The sequence below is a fragment of the Acinonyx jubatus genome, chromosome B2 (genome assembly GCF_027475565.1).
Source record: "Acinonyx jubatus isolate Ajub_Pintada_27869175 chromosome B2, VMU_Ajub_asm_v1.0, whole genome shotgun sequence".
NCBI classification, from domain to species: Eukaryota; Metazoa; Chordata; class Mammalia; order Carnivora; family Felidae; genus Acinonyx; species Acinonyx jubatus.
The window spans coordinates 110,236,085-110,246,863 of NC_069385.1; the positions used below are offsets into that span (position 1 = coordinate 110,236,085).

Sequence of the window (10,779 nt, forward strand, 5' to 3'; positions counted from 1 at the left end):
GTGACCTTCCATTATATTCCATTAATGAATATATGGTATCAGGAGTATACCATCCTAAACCTGTATCAGTTTTGGAGGTTGCTGATGCAAAATCTTAGAAGTGGATATATAAGGATTAGGTTTGTTTTTCAGTCAACTGAAACAATAATGACTTGAAACAAGTTTTAGTTGTTTTTTGGGTTTTTTTTTTCTGTTATGTAAAAAGAAGTCTGAAGAATATTCAGGGGCCAGCATGGCAGCTGCATGGTCACTGGGGACCCAAGCTCCTTCCACCTTTCAACTTGACTAGGGTTTCCATCCCCGAGGTTACCTGTTGGTCCAAGAGCAGTTTGGGCAGTTGCAGTCATCCCAAGGGTGCCACACAATCATCCCTTTCATCTCTGGCAGAACTGCCGTGGCCACACCAGGCAGGCACAGGAGGCTGGGTTATGCAGTCTTACAGAGGGTCACATTGCTGTCCCAAATGAAACTGAGGTTCAAATACTGAGAGATAAGGAGAATGCATATTGAGTGGCAAGTCATTATCTCTGCCATAGCTAGGAAAGAATGAGACTCCTCACAATCTGTGTCTTCTACCTTCCCAAACCGTATAGGCAAACGACGAAAATCCAATCCAAAACCCCTTGTTCTGAGTGAAGCTAGAAAGCAGTTAATGATCTACAGACTACCTCAGGTCCTCCGGCTGCACCTTAAAAGATTCAGGTGAGCTTGCTCTGGGGCCTTCCAGGTGGCTGTGAGCTGTGGGGATAGCTGCTTCAAAGGCTTTGGTATTGGGAGGGGAAGCCTGTTCCCTAGAGACCTTGCACTTTTCTGTGGCGATTAAATGTTGGAACCGGGGACAGGGCTTTAGCCCTTACAGCCCTGCTTAACCAGCTAGCCTGCACTGGGTGTCCATGCTTAAAGATTTTCTAGCCTCCCTTGGGCTTACATAGAGTCATCTTCAGAATCTAGCGTGATATAATCTGAAAAAAAAAAGGCAGGCAGTAAACTACAACAAGGTTATTTTAGGGATTTCTAGTTTCAGAGTACATCATGGAACATTCACAGGAAATATATGTGGATACTGATCACTGTTTTATTGATGCAAAAACCAAATCTGGAAGGTTAAGTTTTCTCATTTCTCTTGTTTTACCTTCCTCTGCCTATGATAGCATATGCTATTTTTTACTAGTAAGAAATTTATGTCTATGTTTTAGGTGGTCTGGCCGTAATCATCGAGAGAAGATTGGGGTCCATGTCGTCTTTGACCAGGTATTAAACATGGAACCTTACTGCTGCAGGGACATGCTCTCCTCTCTTGACAAAGAGACCTTTGCCTATGATCTCTCCGCAGTGGTCATGCATCACGGGAAAGGGTTTGGCTCAGGACACTACACAGCCTATTGCTACAACACAGAGGGAGGTGCGTGCGCTTTACTCTGTGGGGTGGGGGACACGGAAGAGGGTTGGTTTGTCCACATTCCATCACTTTCCTTTTATTTCATCTTTAGAGGGATATTGCATACATTAAAATCCAGTGGAAAAAATTATGAAAGTTGGATTCAAATTTTGGATATATCACCAAGTGACAACATAAGATTGCCCTAAGAATTGACAGGAACTGACACATGTAAAAGTACTTAGCATGGTCCCTAGCACATAATGCTCAATTAATGTTAGATGTTCTATTATTTTTAAAAAAATTATTTTTAATGTTTATTTATTTTTGAGAGAGAGAGAGAGAGAGAGAGAGAGAGACACAGAATTCAAAGCAGGTTCCAGGCTCTGAGCTGTCAGCACAGAGCCTGACACAGGGCTCGAACTCACAAACTGTGAGATCATGACCTGAGCCGAAGTTGGATGCTTAATCGACTGAGCCACCCAGACGCCCCTGGACATTCTATTATTAATGCTTCTGCAGACCTGTTTCCTTCGTGGTTATGCAGAAATGCTATGGCTTACCTAACCTCATGGAGATAATGTATGAATCTCATTAGCCCCAGCTCATAATAAAGCTGAAGACATTTAAAGAGTGCTTACTATATCCTTACCATGGGAGGTGTGGGGATACAAGGGCTCTCCCAAGGAGCTTTCAGTCCTCGTACCCAGAGCACAGTCTCCCAGGTATTGTACTGAGGCACATGGGCTGCGGATGTGTTTTCAGTAATGAACCCCTTAGCCCTTGAGGCAGCCAGAGTAAAATAACTTTTTATTGCTTCTAAATTTTCCTTTTATCGCTCCTCCATTTGCATTTCACTTCTCCTCCTCCTCCTCTTCCCATCTCTTAGCCCCTAGTCTTCAGTCTGTTTTTGTAGAGGCCCTAACGGACAATGGAAAAGCCTGAATAAAAGGAGGACAAAAATTACAGTCAGTCAATATTGTTAGTATTGTGGTGGGGTTTGATGGGGTTAAAGCCAGTGGCTGCAGGGAAGTCTGTTGGTTTCATTTACCTGTCTTTCCCCACCACCAACAATCGGGTTGGCTTTATTCAGAACTCCTCTGTCCCTTTCTTCATCTCCTGGTTTTGCCTGCTGACTGGAAATACAAGTTGGATAGTCATTTTCTCTCTTTCTTTCCTTTGGTTTCCTAGGTTTTTGGGTCCACTGCAATGACTCAAAGCTGAATGTATGCAGTGTCGAGGAAGTGTGCAAAACTCAAGCCTACATCCTTTTTTACACTCAAAGAACAGTTCAGGGCAATGCAAGAATTTCAGAAACCCAACTCCAAGCTCAGGGGCAGCCCGGCAACAACGATGAGGGCAGACCACGGACCTTCCCCTGAATGGGAGGCATGTATCAAGGACTGGCTTGCTTTTAAACTGTTGGTGTTCATACATCTTTCCTCTTATAGGAAATAAGGTTTAGTGCAGGAACAGATTGCTAGGTTTGCCTCACTGGGACTACAGCAGACGGTGCCAGGTGACTTCCTATCCTATCCTAAAGTCTGTAGTCACCTTTCTTTTGAATGGATTTGGGAATTCCCTCTTTGATAAATCAAAAGGAGTAACTTCTATGAAGATTCTTTCATCAGTTGCTTCTGAATATAGAGGATCTGGGTGGAGGAAAGAGGGAGAAAATTGATCATATGCAGCGAGGAGAGCAGCCATGTTTTCTTTCCATTCTGTGACCCCCACTAATCAGGACCTCCTGCAACGCCAGAGGAACCCTCCTGTTGCGAGGAGCCCAGGACAGAGCACATGAGGTGGGGCCCTGGGCTGGCAGCTTGCTGGATGAGATTGGTTCCAGGGCAGGAGGTGAATAATAAGGATTTGTTCCTACAAAGGAAGTAACCATCAGGGGTTCAAAACATGCAGACTTCCTTTTTTAGAGGATAGCAGTGGAAGAGTGGAATGAGATGCATAGAGCAAATTTCCCCCATGCAGAATGGGAGATTTTTCCAGTGTCCGACCCTCCCTGGCTGCTACTGCTGCTGTCACTTAATCATTCCACATCTTCTGAGACTGGTGTGAACAACCCTCTATTCTAAAGAAGGAGCAGTTCATATGGGGAAGCAATACATTGTCCCTGACATGTTCTTTCTTGCATGCTGAGCCTAAGGGCATTCCTGGCTACCCAGTTCTGTAGCACATCCCTGGTTCAGGTGTAGGGCAAGCACATGGTTTGGTTTAAATTGGTGTTTAGGTCAGTTGTCTGAGGCTTTCTCAGAACTCGGTTGAGGAGAGAGGCAGGGATAGCCGGTGGTCCAGGCCGTATCTGAATGCCTGTCACCTGCCCTCACCTCCATGCAGCATGCAGCTTTTCTTAGCCTGCAGCTTCTTTCTGGCACCTAGAGGGCTAGAACATTTTTGTTCAACACAAGGTTTGGGAATTTCTGCTTTCCTAGGGCTAAGGAATCTGCCCCCATAGGTCCGAACAGTTCACTGCTGCTGGCCCTGGCCTATTTCCTCCTAAATCTGATAATCCCTACTGTTTCTTTATCTAACTACACTCAATTCATCAGAGAAAAAAAGAGTGCCCTGTCCTTAAGTGCTAGTAAAATACATCTTTGTTTTTATACTGGATCAGTTTAAAAGTGGAATGATGGAAACCCTCCACCCCATCAGGCACCACTGAATTTCCCTTCTCAATCCTTCAGTTAGACTCACCAGTAAAAGTGAACGTAAACGAGAAGTCTCATCGTGGGGGCTGCTGAAGTCTGCCTCAACCTGTCATTATGAATGCTCATCTTTTGACTGAGTGTATCATACGAACATTTCAATTCAGGTAGGAATACAGTTGTCACTTGAAGGAAGCAGATGTGGAGGGAGTTTGGGGAAGGGTGGGAGGTTGGGACAAGAGAGGGTAAAGAATGAGGGTTGTAGCTTAGGGGTGTTGGTGAGCCCCATTTCCAGAGCAGGTCTGTAGCATTTGCTGTTGACCTCTTTTGAGATGAACTCTCCCGTAGGACCTGACAGACAGCACTGAGACACGGAGGAAATTCAGACAGAAAATGGCTCACCCTGATAAGGGGGAGTGACTATATATTTTAAATTAAACTTGCTTTTTCCAACACTGTGAGGTTTCTGTAATATTTAGCTTTTATTTGGAAGCGATAGCGTATGGCATTTTTTATGCTGTTTGGTTTATATTGTCTACTGCAGGCTTTTTTGTATAAGCTTGGCCCAGGGCTCACCCTCTCCTGGACACTGTTTTAAAGTGTCACAGCTGCCCTTGCTGCCAGAGGCTCTGATGTAAAGGTATACTCTCTAGATCCACATTTTTTAAGTTGGCAGGATTGGTGAAGACTTTTTTGTGGCAATGGAAAAGCCCATTAACTCAAAAAAAAAAGAGAGTAAGAAGGAAAGGAAAATATAAATTGTGCCTCATCTTTCTTTGAATGCTGTACTTATTATTCTAGAAAAAGAGAACTTACAAATGGAAAAGAACTAATAGAGCAGCTACTTCATCCCTCAGGCTGTCTAGGGGGAAATACTTCAGAAAAATGAACATTTAATGGAAAATTAAAAGATCTTCAAACTTAATTTTTAAAAATAGTTTTATACCAAATATTTATAAGAATTATTAAGCAGATTTAAGGATTTTGTAAAGTAAGTGCTTAACTTAGCTGAGCACCCACATATCAAATTAATAAAATGGTTTAAAGGGAGTTGGACCAGAAACCACTAGAGTCCTCGCTGAGCTGCAAACTCTCGAAGGTGCCCCTGCAGTCACAGACACCTCAGGTACCCAGAGGCAGCAGCACTAGACGCTGTTGAGAAGTTAGTATTTATGGAGATTTTTATTAAAGAGTTCCCTGCTGCATAAGCCGATGGCTATTGTGAGGGAAGTGTCCCTTTGCCTTTAATTTATTTGCATATTGGAAGTAGATGGATTTCTTAGTTGCATCTTACTTTAAATCGAAACATTCTAAAGAGAAGAAAATAAGAACCAGGTAGAAGTTGACTAGATGCTGCCAAATCAAACCCAAGATCTCCTAACTGAACCTTACGGGCCTGCTTCTCCCAGGCAAGTAGTTAGAGTCCCGTTCCAGGAACCCTTTGTAGTTGGCTGGTGTGTTTACTTCCTGCTGTAGCCAGCCAAGATGAATGCACCCTGGCCCTCAAAAAGGATCTTTACCTCAATCTAGCTTGACCCTCATCCTTGTGGTTGCCTCGGAGATGAGCATCCATGCTTAGTGTTAAAAAAAAAAAAAAAAAAAAAAAAAAATTAGGAATGCCCTCAACAGCCAGGAACTGAAGCTCTTATTAAATGGCAGGCAGAGCTCTTGCCAGCTTTGATCCAGTCCCCTCTCGGGCTGAGGGGGGCAGTGCCACACTGTAAAGAATTTCCAGATGTCTCTTAAAATGTCATGAATAAAATTAGAAACTGTAGAAGTGTTAATGTGTCCTATGGACTCAATAGCAGAGTTTATTTTTGGTTTTAATGGCAAGGCTTCTAGCGTCAATGATTGTACAAGTTCCCTTCTCTGGCTGTGCTTCCAGTTCCATCCCAGTGCAAGAACTAGTGAAGTGGGTTGGCCTGGCAGTGGGGCATGGCCCTAACCAGGCCCCAGAAGCCTGAGAGAGGTCGACAGTAGGACAGAATGAAAACTTGGTTGGGTGTGGGGGGTGGGATGTGGGTGGGCAGGCAGGGAGGGGGAAATGGAGTTTGTTCTACTTACTGATAAAGCTTTGTGAACTAATTTTATACAATTCATAACATTTGGTGCCTTGTACCCAGTTATGGTTTGCATGGGATTGAAAAGATTAAGTAAGGGAAAGGATGCCTCCGTATCATTTTAAGTGGCAAATGGGTCTGTACAGTGTAAAGGACAGTTGGTATCAGACTTTGTAAAAGCATTTCATTTCATGTGTGTAAAAGATAATTATTACCAGCAAATTCTGAAATTTTACTCTAATGTCCAAAATCTTTGGATTTGTCACTATTCATCAAATGGCTGCTTTCCAAGGCAGACTATGTCCTCTATTCTTTTTCACCACTCCTTTTATGTTCCAAACATTAACTCGGGCCTTTTCGGGTAGGCTGGGAGTGCTACCTCTTCCTAAACATATACTATATACCCTTGCCGGGTTATACCTTATAAGTGGAAGGGTTGCTTTCCAGCTGGTTGGGAGAGCACAAATGTTCAGAAAGGGCCTTTTTTTTGTAATGCTGGGCAACTTAGGGTAGAAGTCAAACAAAAATGATTCCTCCTGAGGTATTACTTTCATTAGTTCTGAAGTTCTTTGGCACAAAATTTCAGGAAGCAGTGTAGAACACAACCTCCTATATGTGAACCTTGAGACTGTAAGGCAAGCCAGTGCACTGTGTAATATGCAAAAGAGAAGGCTCAAAGAACCTGTCCCAGCCACCCCCGCCCCAGCCCCTTTCCTGGCAGGTGCTGACTAGAATGGTGCTGAGTGGCTGTGGAAGGGGAGAAGACCCAGTCTGCTCACCTGCAGGGCTGTTTATAGCCTGTTCCTTTTACTCTGACCTTAAGGTTTCCAATGAGCTCATGAGACTTCACCAAAGGGTGTTTAGAAAGCTCACCACTTGAAGCACATTTGATAACTGGTTCCCTCAGCCTAATTACTGGCCTAATTAGGTGAGGAGGTTGTACCTTTGGAGCAAAATCTCCCATGGCAACTTAGTTTTTTTTTTTTTACCGGGTAAGTATGCACCTCCCTGGTGGTGGTTCCTTTTTTTCAAGTCAGCACTAAAGCTAAAAAGCGCCTTCTAAATATGACTGTGAGTTTAGTTTTGTATCTTCCACCTTTAACCATTCTCTTGGTCTAGGGCTTTGACTTGAACCAAGTGTTACTTTATTCTTTCAACCCACACATTGCTCTAAATACACCATAGCCACTAGGGCATTAAGGCAAATGGTCATTTTTGTGGACTCTTTCCTTACTTCTGCTGGCATGTTTCCATTTAAAATCTAAATAGGTAGTAGAAGAGATTTTCATAGTACTGTTAACCAGCCAGGGCTGAATATCACGTCACCGATGTAAAATGGACTTCCCTTGGGGAGGGTGTTGTGTTGGAATGGTAAAAGCCAGCATTTTCATTTACAAAATTAATGACTGTTCATCAAAACTTTGGGAAATTGTAGACTTGAGAGCTTTACTTGCTAAATTCTTAACACTTGAGGAATGAAGCCAGTTTAAATGAAACTTTACCATGCCAGTATTATGGCTTTATAAACTGACTAACAGTAAATGAAGCTATAACATTAAATTTTGAGTGAAATGTGAATTATGCTTTTGGAAGCTGCCATGTCATCATTGCTGGATTTTTCTTTTCAACTTTAAAAAACCTTTTAAAATAGACTTTTCAGTTGTGAGTGGGATCGGGTTGCCAACTTCAAGGATCTGTTTCCTATCAATGAAGGACAGGAGGTGCTGGTATTTGTCTTAGTGGTCTGATACAGATATGAATGGGCTTAGAATCTATGCTGTGGCTTAAAAGTTTCCTTCCTGGTCACCATTTGGGAGGTGATGGCTTCAAACCTAAGCCTTGCTCTCATGTATATGACCCTTCCTCATCTTAACACCCAGTAAGTTACAAAACTATCAAATCATCTGTGGTCCCAGTATAGATAGATTCTTAGAGAGTGAGGGCTTCGTGGTAAGCTAGCCACAGGCCTGAATTCACAGCTCAAACTCTTCCCTAACAGGTGGGACCTACCCAATCAATACAAGAGAATGGTGCTTTTTAAAATACATATACAATCTAATTCTCAATCAGATTTCTTAATGAGATTTATGCCGGTAGGGTCAAGAAGGACTGTTTTGTCCTATTGACCTTTTGTGAACAGATTGCTCGACATCTGTCAACTCTAACAATTAGGCCACTGTGGTGCATTCATACTGACCTCCCTTTCCAATTCATGTCCTTTAATCCCATACTAGTTCCACAGGAGACTTGGCATGGAAAAGCAGGATTTTTAAAAATGCCTTGTAGATGGGGTGCCTGGCTGGCTCAGTTGGAAGATCATGTGACTTCTGATCTCGGGATTGTGAATTTGAGCCCCATGTTGGGTGTACAGACTACTTAAATAAACTTTAAAAATAAAACAAAATAATAAGGATAAAAATACCTAGAATAAATCAAGTAGAAAAAAATGGCCATGGGGAACTTGTCTCTATTTCCACATCTTTCTGAGCCTACATGAGTCTTTTCCATGCCAGTTCCTTTCACATTCCATTTCCAAAGAACTCCAAACTCCTGGACAGTGGCACTACCATGACTTTTAGGGTCAGAAAACATTTCCTTGGGAAGAAAGCAGCTTCCTCAAGCAGTTTCTTTAGTGCTCACTGCCCAGGCTTGCTTACACCTTGCCTCCACCTGCACATCACTGCCCTCTTTCTACCAACAAATCCCACTCTATTACAGCAACAATGCCCCCTTGGTGCCTGGAAAACCCACTTGGTGCACTAAAATGCTATGCAACACCAAATGGCTTCTTCCTCTAGTTCTGCTCAAAAATGGAAATTCCTCAAAAATAAGTTTCCTCTTATGTTCACATCAAGTACAATGGCTACAGTTTCCTTTTTTTTTTTTTCTTCAATATGAAGCAAACCACCTCTGTTACAATCCATGTTTGAGGCTTGTTCCTGTCTCTTTTGAGTGTGAAATATAAATCATGTTTTTATGATTTTTGTAAATCTTGACTTTTTACACCTTGTTTTTGTAAGCCGAAGTTTCTTATTAAAAGAATAAAATGATTTGTCTTTGCGTGCAGTCTTTATTCCAAATATTTGTTAAAATACCATTAGGTTATTCCTCAGGACAAGAGCAAAAATCCCCCCCTGCAGAAACTTTGGACCTATGTACAGAACTTTATAGAACAGAGGACAACACTTTGGCTGAAGCCTGACTGCTGACCAGAGAATGGAGTTCTGAGTGGGCTCAACGAAGAAAAGGCAATCGGGAAGGGAAGGTGCCCGTCTGAATGAAACTTCAACTTCCATCAGGGAAAGTCTTGTGATGGTCAAAGATTGGAGGCTGTTTTTGGAAGGTTCGAGTACAGCACAGGGGGTTCCATGTGTCTGCAATCAGACGACAGGACAACGGGTGGCATTAGAAATGTAAAAGCCTGAAGGGAAATTAGGAAGAGACTCAAAATTTCTTGCAATGTCTGTAAACATATTTAACTAGGAGTAGCCAAGGGCCTTATGTCAAGTCTCTCCATTTTATAAACAGAAGATAAAAATTATTGCTTCTCTCTGCCTTTAGGGCTCCTAGACACGCAGAACAGTAGTTAAGTGCTTACCTATTTGGCTATACCCCTGGCTGAGGGGCCATTAGATCAATGTCACTCAAATTCCTGGCCAGCCAAACGCCTGCAGCAAAAAGTCCCAAATTGAGGATCAAGTTCCTGGAAAAAGAATATTTGATTAACCTTGTGCTGAGTCACTTGTCTTTAATGAAACATACCACGAGTAAAGGTTTACCATAACCACCCTGGAAAAACCTCCCGGGGGCACAAAGACTGTTCTAGAACTGCAGGAAGGTAGATCTTTACGAAGGCAGGTTGCCCACGACCCACGTGGTTACTTGCTTGGCAGTCGTTCCTGTGTCTAACGGGATCAAATGCAAAAGCCAATTAAACACTCGCCCAGGGCTGAAAAGCCTGTGCGCTGGCGCCTCTTCTTCCCGGGTCCCCCTGGTCAGGGTGAGATTCTGTAGACAGCCCAGTAACTGAAAAGATCGCTTTTGCCGCACGGGAACTCTCCCCGTCAAGGACCTCTCCAAAGCACAGCCAGAGTCACTGCGAGGCCAAAACGCTGGCAAATGTAAAGGCGCCAGGTTGGGCGAAGATGGGAAGTATGGGAGGTGTGTATAGGGGAGCGGAGGGCCAGAAAGGGACAAGTTCCCGGGCTTCAGTTACCTCCGGAAATCGTTCCTGTCGGTGGCGAAGCGGTAGACGCCCCGAAGCCAATCTCCCACGTTGTCCGGAATTTCGGGAGCTTCATTCGCCGCGCCCGGGGCGCTCACGCCTACCCCACTGGAAGCCATAGTAGTACCCTCGGGATCCACAAGGCCTCGCCCGACGCACAGTGTCGGCGCCGGAGAATACGCAACTTCCGGTCTCGCACTTCCGCCGGCTACGGACCGGCAGGGGGCGCAGCTGCTCCAGAGAGGTCGGGCGTCCGGGTGGGAGAACTCCCGGGCTGCGAGTCCCCGAGCTCCTCAAGGGGAGGAGCGCGGCCTGGCACTACAGTTGCCTGGACGCGACCCGCCTCTGGCTCCCTCTTGGCCTTCTGCTGGCCAACCTGTCACTGCCACACGTGGTCTCTGAATGATCACTCCATTGGCTCAGGAAGATGATGAGGATGGGGCTGTCCCAGCCTGCGGG

The 10,779-nt window shown here is 44.1% G+C and overlaps 2 protein-coding genes across 14 annotated transcripts in view; one reads left to right on the forward strand and one right to left on the reverse strand.

Annotated features, from left to right (window-relative positions):
• Positions 1 to 10,779, forward strand: part of USP49 (ubiquitin specific peptidase 49) — a 104,489-nt gene that overhangs the window by 85,101 nt on the left and 8,609 nt on the right. For 9 of the 13 annotated variants that reach the window (XM_053222803.1, XM_053222807.1, XM_053222806.1 and 6 more), the window contains 3 exons: positions 594 to 702; positions 1,197 to 1,402; positions 2,570 to 9,145. In XM_053222803.1, coding sequence (XP_053078778.1) covers positions 594 to 702; positions 1,197 to 1,402; positions 2,570 to 2,760 — 506 coding nt within the window. In that variant the 3' untranslated portion in view covers positions 2,761 to 9,145. Of the gene's footprint in view, positions 1 to 593; positions 703 to 1,196; positions 1,403 to 2,569; positions 9,146 to 10,779 lie in introns of those variants that run through there. The other 4 variants (XM_053222801.1, XM_053222810.1, XR_008298612.1 and 1 more) reach the window with 4 other exon arrangements.
• TOMM6 (translocase of outer mitochondrial membrane 6) lies at positions 9,146 to 10,583 on the reverse strand. The gene is made up of 3 exons (XM_015071269.3): positions 10,312 to 10,583; positions 9,694 to 9,798; positions 9,146 to 9,469 (listed from the first exon to the last, which is right to left on the reverse strand). The coding sequence occupies exons 1-2, from the start codon at positions 10,437 to 10,439 to the stop codon at positions 9,702 to 9,704; spliced, it is 225 nt and encodes a 74-aa protein (XP_014926755.1). The 5' UTR covers positions 10,440 to 10,583; the 3' UTR covers positions 9,146 to 9,469; positions 9,694 to 9,701.